The sequence below is a fragment of the Apostichopus japonicus genome, chromosome 22 (assembly GCF_037975245.1).
Source record: "Apostichopus japonicus isolate 1M-3 chromosome 22, ASM3797524v1, whole genome shotgun sequence".
Lineage (NCBI taxonomy): Eukaryota > Metazoa > Echinodermata > Holothuroidea > Aspidochirotida > Stichopodidae > Apostichopus > Apostichopus japonicus.
Genome location: NC_092582.1, coordinates 1,545,629 through 1,561,715, shown reverse-complemented (window position 1 = coordinate 1,561,715; position 16,087 = coordinate 1,545,629). Strand labels below are relative to the sequence as shown.

The 16,087-nt window shown below is 38.1% G+C and overlaps 1 protein-coding gene across 2 annotated transcripts in view; it reads right to left on the bottom strand.

Annotated features, from left to right (window-relative positions):
- Positions 1–15,846, bottom strand: part of LOC139963773 (major yolk protein-like) — a 40,294-nt gene extending 24,448 nt beyond the window's left edge. Inside the window, exons 1-21 of one of the 2 annotated variants that reach the window (XM_071964893.1) lie at positions 15,704–15,846; positions 13,564–13,734; positions 12,683–12,950; positions 12,328–12,439; positions 11,563–11,794; positions 11,160–11,345; positions 10,081–10,247; positions 9,433–9,714; positions 8,913–9,137; positions 8,777–8,866; positions 8,299–8,410; positions 7,754–7,919; positions 6,991–7,198; positions 6,052–6,143; positions 5,514–5,714; positions 4,850–5,015; positions 4,178–4,324; positions 3,469–3,796; positions 2,962–3,183; positions 2,545–2,728; positions 1,767–1,978 (exon numbers count right to left, since the gene is read on the bottom strand). In XM_071964893.1, the coding sequence (XP_071820994.1) occupies positions 1,767–1,978; positions 2,545–2,728; positions 2,962–3,183; positions 3,469–3,796; positions 4,178–4,324; positions 4,850–5,015; positions 5,514–5,714; positions 6,052–6,143; positions 6,991–7,198; positions 7,754–7,919; positions 8,299–8,410; positions 8,777–8,866; positions 8,913–9,137; positions 9,433–9,714; positions 10,081–10,247; positions 11,160–11,345; positions 11,563–11,794; positions 12,328–12,439; positions 12,683–12,950; positions 13,564–13,734; positions 15,704–15,770 (3,838 nt within the window). In that variant the 5' untranslated portion in view covers positions 15,771–15,846. The remainder of the gene's footprint in view (positions 1–1,766; positions 1,979–2,544; positions 2,729–2,961; positions 3,184–3,468; positions 3,797–4,177; positions 4,325–4,849; positions 5,016–5,513; positions 5,715–6,051; positions 6,144–6,990; positions 7,199–7,753; positions 7,920–8,298; positions 8,411–8,776; positions 8,867–8,912; positions 9,138–9,432; positions 9,715–10,080; positions 10,248–11,159; positions 11,346–11,562; positions 11,795–12,327; positions 12,440–12,682; positions 12,951–13,563; positions 13,735–15,703) is intronic. The other variant, XM_071964894.1, reaches the window with a different exon arrangement.
- Between the last annotated feature and the right edge of the window lie 241 nt (positions 15,847–16,087).

Here is a 16,087-nt window from a genome sequence, read left to right as displayed (position 1 = left end):
GCTACACTTAACTGGTTGGGGCGTACTGGTACGCCCCAAAGATATATACAATTTATCATAGTGGTCTATTGCTACACTTAACTGGTTGGGGCGTACTGGTACGCCCCAAAGATATATACAATTTATCATAGAGGTATATTTCTACACTTAACTGGTTGGGGCGTACTGGTACGCCCCAAAGATATATGTAATTAATCATAGTGGTGTATTGCTACACTTAACTGGTTGGGGCGTACTGGTACGCCCCAAAGATATATACAATTTATCATAGAGGTATATTTCTACACTTAACTGGTTGGGGCGTACTGGTACGCCCCAAAGATATATAGTGGTGTATTGCTACACTTAACTGGTTGGGGTGTATTGGAACGCCCCAAAGATACAAAAAACATTGTACAATATATCCATTTTGCCCCAAAATGACTATTTATCAAAAAATACTTCATTTTATGTTCGCTTTGGGAAAATCATACCAAAAGTAATCATATATTAAATTTTTGCTATATTTTGTCAACTTGATTGATAAAAATCTTTGCTTTTGTTAGTAAGTGATGGTTTATTCAAAATTCAGTGAATGTTATGGCTAAATTGCTTAATTTGTTAGTATCTGTAACAGCAAACTCTTTTAAGACATCTAATCCACCAGAATAGAGATAAAATGTTTATGTCTGCTCGTTTTACTATGAATTAACAAGGTAACACTGTTGTGTAAAATTATTCCATTTAAATGGCTATTTATCCTGCATTTTTGAATAAATGTATATTTACAGAATTTTACAAATAAGAAATGTTACATGCAAATAAATGAGAAAATACGCAACATATTTCAAATGTCATATTTTTCATGTACTTATACAATGCAAAAGCCAGGCCTTGGTTAACAGACCACATTTCAACGTAAAATGGTTGAATTCACTCGTACATCTTTCATTTTTCAGCTTTTACTTGGAGAAAAAGTGAAAAGTCATATTTCCTTAATTACCCAAATGTTTCCTAGTCTCTTATTACATTATTTCTAAAATCTCAAGTTGAGGTTATTTCAATCTAGTTTTGTTTTCCTAATTCATTCCCTTTTGCAAGTTTATTTAGCAAACTTGTAATATTTATTTAACAATATGTAAGTTTCTTGAATTGAAAGATATCATTTTTCCTGATATCTCACCAGTATATCTCAGCACCCAAGCATAATTTATAGAATCTTTACCAATTGTGACTGCTTGGTATAAGTCATCATTATTCTTCATTTATGTAAATGAGCTGTTTGCCTTTAATTACTAATATTCAGTAACCCTAGTCCATTCCTTAAAAATCATTATTTTTCTCTGGCTCTAAAGAAAAAAGTTTGCTTTGTGAACCTATGTGGAACACAAAAGGGTGGAAACTATAATATTTTCTGATGGATACTGCATGATGATATGCAGAAACAGGTATTTTCATGTAATTCCTGATGGATACTGATAATGTACAGAAACAGGTATTTCACTGTAATTCCTGATGGATACTGATAATGTACAGACACCAGGTATTTTGCTGTAATTCCCGATGGGTACTGATAATGTACAGAAACAGGTATTTCCATGTAATTCCTGATGGATAATGATAATGTACAGAAACAGGTATTTCCATGTAATTCCTGATGGATACTGAGAATGTACAGAAACAGGTATTTCACTGTAATTTATGATGGATACTGATAATGTACAGAAACAGGTATTTCACTGTAATTCCTGATGGATACTGAAAGTGTACAGCAAAAGGTGACTTACCCCAGAGTGGCATGAGAGTTTCAAAATGCTCAGTTATGGTATGGTTCAAAGTAGTGGTGTTCCAGATGGTGTCATTGGTCCAGTCTGGGATGTATTCAATATCTTCACATGGGATGCATGAGCAAGTGGTTGGCACCATGACTGGGGACACATAGCCATGGCCGTTGTCACACACAAACTCTGCCATCTCACGAACGAAAGAGGTTGGACGGCTGGAAAGAGCAAAAGAACGATCTCAAAATAATATCAAGGAAGAAGAAGATCTTGAAATAAACAGAATGCATTCAATCTACTATGACAGTCAAAAGTCATAGAAAACATCTCAAGCTACTCGTCTCTTACCCATACACTGTAGCAGGATATCAACTGCACATGCATTTAAAAAAGACGTATCGTGGAGAAGGGGGTAAGGTGGGGGGGGGGGGGTCTTGGAAGTCATGAATATGAAGACAAAACTTCAGTGTTGTGAGGTAGAGGAGAGAACTCTACATTCATGAAAAACAGAGTAAACTAAATAACTTCCATTTTTATGTTATTAAACTTAACTTTGTTGCTTTGTTTTTTTCTTTTCAGCTCTTACCAAGGAACAGCTGTCCGATACTTCAATTTTAACCTTTTTAGAACTGCCTACCATAGTTGACTCACCTATGCCAGTTCTGAACCATTTGAATCATTCCTAAGAGGTTCTTAATATGCTTTAATTTTCAATTTTGTCCCGGCATCCTTTACTTCATTCTCCTTGCTTCTCTAATTAAACAGAATAAGATTGTATCCTCACCTGCACATCCTGACAACGACTGGTTTCTTGTTCTCGGTGGTTCCGACACTGATGACCTTGGGTCGTGGCATTCCTCCGCAAGTGACGTCCTTGACGATGGCCTTGCAGGTTCCGTTCCTCTGTTCAATGACATTGGTGTAAGATTCTCCGGTGCAGATGTGACGTCTCTCCTTCCACCAGTCAACTATTATTAAAGAAAAAGGGATTTCATTTCCTCAAGAAGCTTGACAAACCAAAGCTTTAATTTTTTTCATATTATTTGTACCAAGTTTATATCATTATATGCAACAGCAGGAGAGTAGGATTTTTAATTCTTGCTTCTAATATAAATAGGATCCATGTCTCACAGTGTTGAAAGCAGTGGCATGAAAACATGTGAAGAATTATTCACTACAAACAAATGAAACATGAACTCACAGGTGGATGGCTTGATGATGGCCTCAAATGAGCGGGTGAGGTTGGGTCCAAGGTATGTGGCATAGGTCTGGTCTTGGATGGGGATGGGGGCCAGCTTGACGGTCTCAGGAGCAAAGATGCTGGCTGATCCAAATATGTGGTACTGGTCGTCGTTGTTCTGTGCATCGGAGAAGATCTTCTGGGCATCCAGGAGAGCCTTGGTAACATTCCATCTCCAGCTTCCTGCAAGAAAGAAAGAAAGGAAGAAAATAAGGCAGAGCTAATAAAGATGAAAGAAAAAAAGGAAGCCTGTAAGAAAGAGATATGTCACAGGATCTGATGCTGAGATCGGTTACCCTGGTAACAAACTTGTACACAGAGATGTTACAGGAGCAAAAAGGTCAAACAAAGGGTAAAACTTCTGCCTCTTTTCCGGTGTTTGTGGTCTGAGAAAGGTAAGGACATGTCCAGATAATTCAAAAGAGGCTGTAGATGAGAACTAATAGCCAAAGAACAATTGTTACTGACCTGTCTTGTTGAAAGAGGTCAAGAGAGCGGGGAAGGCCTTGACACCGAAGGTTACGTTCCTCAAGAAGGTAATGTTTGTGATCATTTCTGGGGTGACTTCCTTGACGAGACCAAGTGGAGTGACAATAACGTAGTCCAAAATGCTCTGGCCCATCTTGGGCAGTTCTTTGACTAAACTCTCGAGTTCAACAAAAGCGATGTCGCCCTCACTGCCATCAGCAATGCACTCAATAGATCCAGCGAGGCCATAGAATGGCTCTTCGTCTGAGAGTTCACCCTTGTGCTCGCCAAAGCCCTGGCAAATGTGGATGAGGTCTGTCATGTGTGTCTGATGTTAGATCAAAAGGAAAACTGATTCATTGAACTGGCATGAGCTCATACAATGAAATGTTCTTATCAAACCTTATGCTTGAAGCAGGATGAAATTACAAGCACACACATACACACAACCTTTCCTTCTCTTTCCACCCCTCCCCACCCCACCCCACCTCTCCAAAAAGGGGGGTCGAGGAAGCAGCCTATTTCCAAGAAAGTTTGCTTGAAATCTCAAAGACAACACTGTTTTACATTTTTGACAATCAGCCAATAATGTCTTGATAAATCACACACATCAATCTGTTATCAATACAGACATTATTTCATTAGTTCATTGATTTTAAAACTAAATTTTTTCTATCAAATATTCATTGCCTTCAAGTTGAATTCTAACCTTCATGGTATCAAGGAACTCTGGGTAAGTTGGTGTCAGCCAGAGTGGGTTGTGGTAGCGGCTGTGGACCATGCTGTTGAGCTCAGAGTTGGTGTAGAGGTCAGAGTAGTAGGTGGCGAGACGTGGAGCATAGATCCTGACGAAAGCCTGCAGCAACAAAAAAACAAGGAAAGGAAAAATCTTACTACAAAACAGTTGCAATTCATTTTCCACACACTTCGAACGAACCTTTTACCATACAGTATGTTTGGTTGGTTTCTTTTGCAATTTACATATTACTTTCTTCCAACCATAACAGACAACTTAAATTCCACCAGACAATTTTTAAGCTAAAAAAAAAAAGCTGTAACTGTTGTCAAATCCTCCTAGTGTTACAGTTTTTTATTTCTACCTCAGAGAGCAAGAGTTAATTGGCAATTCAAGGAGCTTATTCCCAACTTTTGGACAAAGCTTATTTACTTTAATACTCTGCTTTCAGATATATGTATGGGATACTACTTATTTCTATCATGTCGCTAATGCATAAATATCAAATTGTAAGCTTATATTGACATTTTTTGGGCTAAAACATTCAACATAAAGCCAGTTAGGGCCAAGCTTGTAAATTAACTTGATTTCAGTAGCTTAATTTGTTATGGAGATGGTAGGAGTTTAAGACATTTTTGTCCTCACCTGGACAGCAGGGTGCTTGATCCATTCATATTGCTCATCGTGGACACTGGACATAGTTGGGACACCATGGAGGACGTTCAAGCTGTCGGCCAATCCGAAGAGTGTATCAAAACGTTGGTTCAGGACCTTTGCAAAGAGCTTGGTGATGAGTGGTACTGTGTACTCGCTGTTTAATTCAAAGACAAAGAACAGCTTGGTGATTCCACTTTACAGGATAAAGAGTCATAATACCAATAAGCAATCAAACCACAAAACTAAAGAACGAAAGGAAGTTCATATCTCAACCAACATTAAATCATCTATTTTGATGAAATATGTAACTTCAAATGTGTTAAGCTAATTTAGCAAGTGAAATCCCAAAGTTTGGGGAATATATAATTTAAAATGTGTGAAGCTACTTTGGCAAGTGAAATCCCAAAGTTTGAAGAATATATAACTTTCAAATGTGTTAAGCTAATTTAGCAGGTGAATTCCCAAACTTTGGTGAACATATAAGTTAAAATGTGTTAAGCTAATTTAGCAGGTGAAATCCCAAAGTTTGGTGAAAATATATAAGTTAAAATGTATTAAGTTAATTTAGCACGTGAAATCCCAACAGTTTGGTCCACATTTCTGGGTAGTATACTACCCAGTAGACTATAGGTCTAATTTGTTGACAGCATACCTGTCATAGTCCATGAGGAGGTTGCCAATGATGGTGTTAGGGTCGGTTTCCTTAACATGCTCATCAAAGAATCGGAGGACATTGGTGACCTTGCTACCAGTCATAGACTTGACTGGCTTGTTGGGAGTCATTACTGGGTTATTAACATTCTCAAAGATACCCCACTCGTCCTGCATGTTGGTGAAAGATTGCTGGAGGTAGCTGTGAGGAATGAAGCAGGGAAAATGAATCAAGCGTGTCATCCAACCATATATTATACCTATATAAGGGTACCATACAATATCATAATCTATTACACTACATTATATTATATTATCATAAAGAACAGACGATACCATAAAATACAATACAATACAATGTTGTCCCAATGATCAAACTTATATATTATAGTAGTTTCAACTCAAGTTCAAGTTGTGTTAAAGTCAAGTTACTAATTTCCACACAGCAGTAGTTTTGTAACAGAGAACATTCTTAGACAATTAATATAAGCTTAATTAATCATTTCATATATCATGAATATTCAACACAACCTTCTCACCTGCGAAGGGTCTGCTTGCTGAGACGTTTGTCCTTGGGTCTGACGAATTCAGTTCCAGTGCGGTCCTCGTAGAGGTCTTTGAAGGTGCTCATCTAAACAGTAAAAGACAATCAGTGATGACATATTGAACAGGCCTCAGTCGGAATCAAGATCATCCAGCACTTTTGAAACAATATTCAAATTCTGTATCCGTTGGTATAAGAATGGAAAGTATGATACTGGGTGACTTGTATCTTTGAACAGCACTGCAGGATACAGACTGAGCTACCATCTCATTTGGCTTTGATTTTCATCTGAATTTGCTCTTTACAGTAACGCTTTGACATCTCCAGGGTGTCACATGTCACAATTTAAACAAGCATAGCAAAGCGTTTACAACAGAACCATAAATATCACACACTGAGTAGGAAAATGTCCTTGTACCTATATTGTTCTTAACTTCACAATTTATTTTCCAAAATTTGACGCTTCTTAACTTTAGGAGGACATCATTACCTAGTCTTAACTTTAGGAGGACATCATTACCTTATCTTAACTTTAGGAGGACATCCTTACGTTGTCTTAACTTTAGGACATCATTACCTTGTCTTAACTTTAGGACATCATTACCTAGTCTTAACTTTAGGAGGACATCATTACCTTGTCTTAACTTTAGGAGGACATCATTACCTTGTCTTAACTTTAGGAGGACATCATTACCTTATCTTAACTTTAGGAGGACATCATTACGTTGTCTTAACTTTAGGAGGACATCATTACCTTGTCTTAACTTTAGGAGGACATCATTACCTTGTCTTAACTTTAGGAGGACATCATTACCTTATCTTAACTTTAGGAGGACATCATTACCTTATCTTAACTTTAGGAGGACATCATTACCTTATCTTAACTTTAGGAGGACATCCTTACGTTGTCTTAACTTTAGGAGGACATCATTACCTTGTCTTTGTTGGAGACTCTCATATCCACCAGTCTGTCTCTGATCTTGTCTGGAATGTCACTGAGGATGTCACCAAGTCCTTCAACGCTGAGGACATCGTCAAGGATGCTGTAGTCGAAGGTGTTAGGGTCAAACTCATCAGGGAGGCTGAGTTTACCTTCCAGGAGTGGGACAAGCAGACGGTTCTTCATGAATCTCTGAAGAGTTCTACAAGACAAGAGGCAATAACTAGTTTATGGTCTAGTTTAGGATGTACACCACATTGATAATACAAACCAATAGATATCAAGATCAAACACGTGGATGTCTTGCCTGATATAACTACACTTTCCAGCCTGCTGATAGTTAGTGATAGTTAGTTTTTACATGTCATCCTTCTCCAAAAACTTACATTAAGCAAACAAATAAATTTCACTTCTGCAGATAATTGATTTATGAACTATGAAATATGCTATGACCATTTTAAATCATCCACTGATAAACTCAACTCAAACTTATTATATTCCTTGTCAAGTAAGTTATTTTGAATCTAGTTTGCTTCCATTATGAACTATGAAATATGCTATGAGCATTTGAGATGATCCACCGATAAACTCAACTCAAACTTGTTATATACCTTGTCAAGTAAGTTATTTTTAATCTAGTTTGCTTCCATTATGAACTATGAAATATGCTATCTAATAATTTGCTTCCATTTTGCTTTGAATGCATGAATCATCACTAAAAGACACTGTCTTTGTCCAAAAGCCAAGACCAACTCACCCTGGGGTCTTACGATTGTAAATGTAGAAAGTCCAGGTGTGGGGTGCATTCCAGATGAACCAGTCAAAGCCAGTGAAGTTGTAGAAGCTGAGTCCAGGGATTCCCCAGTTGAGTTCATGTCCAATAACAAGATCAAGATCATGTTTGTAGCTGACAGGGGTGGCTCCTGTTATAAATATTCAACGTGTAGTGTCACGTAATATTCTAATATAATGCTAATATAGTCATATTCAACGACCGATTCTAGGACCAGAGAGGTATGCTAGCTACCCGATGTGAGAGGGTGAGGTTAGCAGCTTTACCCCCCCCCCTAATAAAAAGAAACATTTCATAGTCTTTTGCTAGCAAAATTTTGTCCAAAAAATAATACAAAATTGAAATCACTGAATATACCAAAACTACTAACAAAACTGCTAAGAGTAATGAAGAATTGAAGTGTTCAGACACTTATAGTTGCTTTAATATACTTCCAATAATTCAATATGTTTCTTTACTTTCTTTACTTTCTACTTTTGTGCTGTTTTAAATCTGAAACACCAACAAACCTGGGATGCAAGCGCTCTTGAAGAATCTGTTGACTGATTCAAAAACGGATCCGATGCGTGGCATGACGTTGGTAGACAGCATTCGTCCGACTGGCAGATGGAAGCTCTCAACCTTGAGAGAGAGAGTAGAAGATATTGGTTATTCAGTCATCCACTACTGGAGAAGACTCTCATCTCACAAACTACTGTGAACTATAGGTGAATTCTATACTTAACATACTGCTGTGAAGTTAGACACACGTGAAGCTACAATTGTCATACATTTCTGACACAAAACTAGCTGGTAAGTTAACTCTGCAGAATATTTACCTTTAACAAATGTTTCGTTTTCTTTCATTTTTATGTATGACTTGATTGGTTGCCTTGGTTTAATAATTTACCAAGTTGAGAATAATTCTGAAACTCAAAAAATGTGTTAACAATCATGCATCATCCCTTTATTCTTTTCTTCTCCCATATATTAATAAAGAAAAATTACCTTGTTGATTCCAGCTGAACAGACAGTTAAGTTACGGATGTTAAGGAATTTGGTGTCCTGTCCAAATTTGTTCCAGAGTTTGCTCTTCTTGGAATTTGGTGTCCTGTCCAAATTTGTTCCAGAGTTTGCTCTTCTTCATGACTGAGACGGAGTGGGTTCCAAAGACCTTGGTGACGTAGTCATTGATGGATTCACGCACAACTGGATCCTGCATCATGATTGGCTGGAGCAAGAAGTCGCGACCTCCAATGAAGATCTCTTTCACGTTGCCAGAGAAGATCTCAGCAGTTCCGTTTAAGACATTGCGCATGCATTCCATTGAGGTAGGGGCATGCACACATCCCCAGGCAATGTGGCTGAGCTGTAGCCAGGTTAAAAGACAAATATATCACATGGTTTTAAGTATAGATGAGGAGGCCAGATGCAGGTTGGGTGAAGGAGGGTTTAAAAATGGCCTTACTCCTTTCTCAAACAAAGTTGATCCCAAAAGACTAACAGTGATGTTATCGATTCTTGTTTCTAATGTAAAGGTAAAAATCTACATTAGCTGGAACAATTAAACCATAAATCAAATACAGAAATTATAAGGACATCAAAAATGAAGATGTAATTACACTATGAGCTCAACCAAGGGAGGGCCATATAACAGCTCTCACCTTCTCATGTTTTTCGAAGACATGCTTCATCGTCAAACATTTGTTGTACTCTACTGGCTTGGTGACGCAGAATCTGACAGTTGGCTTGGGAACCAAACTCTCGCAAATGTTGTAAGTCCTGAAGTAGCTCTTGGTCTCAATCCTCTGCTCGGCAATGGATTCGTTGATGGCAGTGAAGGCGTTGTTCTCATCCATGAAGATGAGGTTCTTATTGGGCTCATTGCCACACACAATCTCAGTGCTGTTGAAGATGTTCAGTGAACCAACCTTGCCAGTATTTTTCTAATTATTAAACAGAAGAAGAAGAAGAAGAGCAACAGTGAGTTTAGGGAAATATTTAAAACAGATTTTTCACATCAAAGAAAACTGTGTCTTCTACATTCTGAAGACAAAAGGTATGAAAAATATAATGCTATTTAAGAACCTGAGAAAACCAGCTGAGCATTACAAAGTCTGCCAAACTTGACTGTATTCATGTAGCACCAGTAACAGAGCAAATCTTGCTTCAAATATCTCTCTTCAAGGACAGCTTACCAGCACCTCACCAGCGTTGGTTGTTATATTAAACTAGCACATTCAGAGGTAAGAAAGCAATACTAGCAATTATGGCATCCAAAATTGGAAAATCAAATTGAGAAAGCTGTTCACCTTAACAACGTTAGTCATGATGGTGGTGAGTTCTTGGATGTATGTGGTGTTGCGTTCAGGGTTCACAAACAGAATTGGACGTGGTGTGTATCCGATCTGGCAAGGCTTCTCAACCCATGAGGAGAGTGGTTTGTTCTCACCTTCGCATACCAGTTTGAAGTTAGCATCTGAAGTTGAAAGTGAGAGTAGTCGTCATTCAAAATTATCTTCATTCTTCAAAATAATCCTATTAACAGTTTCACCAATTACTTAAATATAAACTAGTATAATGCCAGGATGTCATACTAGGCTGACCACTCATGAAGATTGCTAACAATGCTATAATGTATTTATTTCTAAAGATTTATCCAGAACACCTAAATGATAAAAATGGTAGTCAAAAAATTGTCCCAATTGAAATAAAACCCTTAAAGGACTGAGGATACAGACAACAATTGTTATTGATTTCCCTAAAGTTATACTATCTAAGCTAAGTTTGTTATCAGAGAAGCATCAATTTCATCAGCCAAGAAGAAGACTACACAGACATTTCATTTATAGAAGGGTTTCAAGACAAGTCATCCTGCCCACAATGGTACTTGCCATCAGCTGGTAATGTAAGCTATGGACTTGAAATAAATGATAACTTAAGCTGGGCCAAAGATTTGTATCAAATTTAAACTACAATGAGATCAACCTTAAAAACAAAAGTATTATAAGGTCAAGGGTTGTCAATAGCGGCCCTGCAGTTTAGTTCCAGCCTGCACAGATGCAAACTCTGACCATCAACAAACAAAATGAAATTTTGCACTAATAGGGTATGGTAGGCTAGCAGCCTATAACTTGCACATTACTCAGTCTAGGGATAGTTTCATTAGTTTTCTCTGCCCCCCTCCTCTAATAAATGTTTCTCTCTATTAAACCTCTCAGTAAATTAATTATTCCCATTTGTGTTGAAAAATAATAATGTTCTCAAGATGACTAAACAACCATTTGATAGGCCAGTTATGGGACGAAACTATGGATGTTTGTACCCACTAGTATGTTATATGTTTCAGGCTTCATGTCCTTAGATGGGTCGAACAATTCTTTACACTTACTGTACTCTGCGTTTTCCATCATCTCCTTGACGATCTTGTGGTCGACGAAGGCCACACCGTTGACTGAGCTGACACACCCGAGGGAGCCTACAATCCCAGTGAATTCATCTACACGCTGGTTGCATCCGGTCAAAAACTTCTCTGGGAGAGTTTCGTTGGTGTTGACGGTGGTTTTGTTCAGAGCACCTGATAATTGAAGACACAGGAGATATAAGTACACCAGTTTACTGCATTAGAAATCCCCTCTAGGGTCAAAGGTTAATTATCTGGCATATCAATTGTTATTATGCACATAGTCAAAAGAACATAAAGACATGATAATGGGAGTTAAACATTTATGATGCCCGCAGAGCGCACATTTTAATAGCTACTTGAACTGGATGAAAGCTTGCCATGCACTTACCTGGGACACACATGTCACCAAAGAAGTCAGCAGCACTCTCCAAGACACTACCAGTTATTGGGATGATACCCTTGGAGATGAGCGTAGCGACGGGGCTGATGAAGGAAGCAGTATTGTTGATGCCAGCACTGCAGATTGGAGCGCCCTCAAGTTGGTTAAGAGTATGAATGTGCGATTGTCTCATGGTAACAGCCAAGGTGATGTTCTGGCTCACCTTCTCAATGAGGGCAAGCTATCAAACAGGAAGAAAAAAATCCACTGAAATTATTCAAATCAGTCTGTGTAAAGAATTTCAAGAGGAGAATCCAGCTTTTATACAAAAGAAATGGATCAAAATGCTATAAAGGATTATCCAATAAGCTTGCCTGCTTACAACAGACATAGTTGACCTAAACAACAAGGTTTTTAAACAACACATATATGTTGTTCGTTAATCTGGGAGTAGTCAAAATTAACTCCCCAAGGTAAAACAAAATTTGTGTTTTTTTTTGCTATTACATGCCCTCCCTCAACTTCTGTTTATAAAGATTACACATCAGTAAACAAATAAGTAAGTAAATTACAGAACACTGACTAGGAAATGTTAGACAATGGAATGGAGAAAAGGAATTAATGGCTAGAAATGGGGTTCAACCAGTGACCTACCACATGAGAAAAGTTATAAATTCCTTGCTCTTTTCAAAAGTAAAATAAATTTAAAAGAATTCAAATTTTTATGAATAATATTTGTTAGTGACAGCTTTGATAGAATTAGGAATCACTCACATTTTCATTCTTCAAGGTCTCCTGTGCAAAGGCAGTAACATTAAACTTGGTCTTGGCATGATAGATATCAAGATCATGAGCTACAACAAGATCGGCCCATCCGCGTTCAACCCTAAAACAAGACCGAAAACATTTATCCAATAAATCTTGAATAAAAATACCATTGTTTATTATCCATATGTAAGAATGATTTTTATGAACAGTTGTAAATAAATCAACAATTTGCAATAAGTTGTTTTACATTAATGATTCAATTTCTGTCAGACTACCTCCACTCACTAAATCTTATATTTCCCTGTTTCTATATCCCACCGTAGTGAAAGAATGAACAGCTTTAGACAGGTATGGTACTTACCAGAACAAGCACTGTTTAGTGCAAGTGGCAACTTGACAAAAGTGTTCCTTGCGTGGAACAACGTTGTAGGTAAGTTCGGTGGCAAGTCGCTGGCACTTCCTGAGCTCGCATGGGGATGTAACGCACATACGCACAACATCTGTACGGTTCTTCATTGCAATGAAACGAAGCATTGGTGGTGGGAACTTCTCCAGTTTCTCAATGAGGTCTTGACGTTCCTCCAAGATGGTGGTCAACAAGTCAGTGATTTCCTGCTTTGTCTTGGTGACTGTCGGCAAATCAGAGTATAAATATATGCTTTGAAAAACTTCTCAGATTCCAAATACTGCTAATTGAACTTGAAAAGCGGAGAGGTAATTTCATTGGCAGTGGGGGAGAGAGTGGTTTGTTAACCTACTCACTGTATTAATACAGTTATCATAATGGTGCTAAGTTCAGTGGATTCCATGTCAGGGCCTTGAACAAGGCTTTTCACAGAGTACAGTAGGCTTCCCTTTAAACTAAATTTAAGCAAGTGGCACAAGAGGTGAGATATGTATCCAGCCTTGTACAATAAAAAATGACATTACCCTGTTACATCAAAATGGCAAAAACATATCAATTAAGGTTTTCTGTAAACTTTTATGCTGGGAAAAGGCTTCCTTTGATGTTTGTTTCAGACAAATTCTTTGGATTAAAAAGAAGCAGGAATGCAAAGTTTACTCAATAAAATTATTAACTCAGAGTTTAATTAATAATAAATTAAACATTCTTAGACAGGTTTACTGATATTTTCGAGAAAAAGTCCATAGGCTTGAGCTGGATAAAGTTGATAAAACTCCTATATTTCCAAAATTTTTCTAACATAATTTAAAACTTTTAATTTAAACAGGTTTTCTTACTGTTCTCATGTTCAACCACTGGCACTGGAGCAAGACATTTTAGGCCACAGTTTTCGGTCATGCAACACTTAAGGCCTTCCTGACAGTATCTATCGTCCAGGCAATCTGGCTCACACATTCCTTCTGTTTGGAAGACATGGTCTACAGGGCATGTGCCGGTTGTCACTACGTCTGGAACGAGAATAATGATTGGTGCATCATCTGTTAAACTTACACCTCTCTGGCAAAGTCTTAAAAGTATCTGGTGGAGTCTTAAACCTATCTGGTGGAGTCTTACACCTATCTGGCGGAGTCTTACACCTATCTGGTGGAGTCTTACATCTATCTGGTGGAGTCTTACACCTATCTGGTGGAGTCTTACACCTATCTGGTGGAGTCTTACACCTATCTGGTGGAGTCTTACACCTATCTGGTAGAGTGTCTTACACCTATCTGGTGGAGTCTTACACCTATCTGGTGGAGTCTTACACCTATCTGGTGGAGTCTTACACTTATCTGGTGGAGTCTTACACCTATCTGGTGGAGTCTTACACCTATCTTTGGAGTCTAATACACCTATCTGGTGGAGTCTTACACCTATCTGGTGGAGTCTTACACCTATCTGGTGGAGTCTTACACCTATCTGGTAGTGTCTTACACCTATCTAGTGGAGTCTTACACCTATCTGGTGGAGTCTTACACCCATGGTCACCAGTGTGAAACTATTCAAATGGTGGCAAAAGTAAAGGTCATGTAGTGAGGAACACAAATAGTTCAGTGTAACATTGATAAGTGGACATCATATTCGACAAACATCATTATTGCCTTTGATGCTACTGAAATTTCTTTGCCTATATTGGACTCTGGCAAGGTAGTCATTACAATTCAAGTTTCATCAGGCAATCAAATGGAGTTTGTAACTTGTAACATGTAGTCTACTCAGATAGTAGTGATTATGGTTGGGGTGGTTTATTACTAAAAGAGACAATACTGTAATATTAGAACATTATGGAATGCTGATCAATATGTAAGTATAAAAACACTACAAATCATGGCAGGAAGGTTGGAAATATTTACCTAAGAATAAGATCAGTATGATAGCTTTACTGTTGTGAAAAGTACAAATCTAGCCCTTAGTTGCCTTACTTAATCGTAGTGTCCAGTTACAGTAACATGCAGTGATTACACAGTTTACAATTTAACAAAGGCCATAGCCTAGGCCTTTGTTTGACAATTAAGGTAGCCTAGATCTAGTAGAAGTTTGTTTACTTAGCATTAAAGCCTTTGGCCTCGTGACTTTTTGCAGGCATAACGCTGAGATGTGTACAAAGCTGTAATCATCAAGGATAATGAGGAACGGTTAAGCCTTAATGGTAGTAATTCAATGTCAACACCATCGCCAACATTCCAACACTGGACAAGACATTTACTAGGCCGATGCCACTGATACATATACTGATACTGATACATAGGCAGGATCAATCACCTAAATTAAATGATCTGCCAAGTTATTAAATCCTCCAAGCAAAACTTTCTGTGATAGACGAGGAATTTCATGACACATCATACGGTTAGGCTTGCTATAAACCGTCATTAAGACTTAATTCTAAGGAAATATATAGTTGTGTGGACGCAAAGAGCCGACATTTCCACCGAAGTTAGATTGAATTCCCAAATGGTTTCTGTTACCAGTGATCAATGTGACCGTGTGAACTTTTCGCGTGTCAGTCTTCCACCGACACCGCTTACAACAACTTTGCAATGCGCCCTCAATCCCGAACGGACGGAAATTGGTAAAATACTGCACCGTTACACCTTGAAGGAAAGGGAGTCCTAGCGCAAAAAGGAGAAGAGGATGGGTGGGGGGGGGGGGGGGTTAGTGAGACAGGAGGTAAGGCAAAAGGAGTCTTACTGGACTTAACCTCAACATTGTGCAATACAGGTAAACACCAAGCAGCATAAAATATTCTACGTACTGGAACTGTGTCTGAAATATGAGAATATCACTGCTATGATAAATAGAGTCCTAAGCAAGTACTTGTCAACAAAGTTTCTATAGTGTAGAGATTGTATTCGACCCTCAAAATGAGCATAAAACTTAACCGACTGAATTATGCATATAATTTTAAAAACCATGTAATTGTAAGGCGTTATTTCTTACCTTTGGTAACAGGGGTGGGTCCCGCAAATGCGAGCCCGATAACAGATAACAGCAACAGGTACTTCATGGTTTCGCCAAAGTGTTCTTCTCCAAGTCCTCTCTGATGTAAGAAAAGTTCCAAATTTGTTTTTATACTCTGCTGAACAATAGCTCCAAAGATCTCCCAACCCCCAAAATACGGTGCGTGATGCGCGACAACAACTCAAAAACTTTCCAACCAATCAGAATTGCTGTTAGAAAACTGTTGACCAAGTGAGCAACTCTGGGTCAACAGTCACGGTAAGTTTACATAAATTCTTGTTGTGGTGCGTTGTTTCGATATCCAACAATAGTCATTATGAAAATGAAGGAAGTTTCTAACCTTTGACCCCTTGTATCGTACGA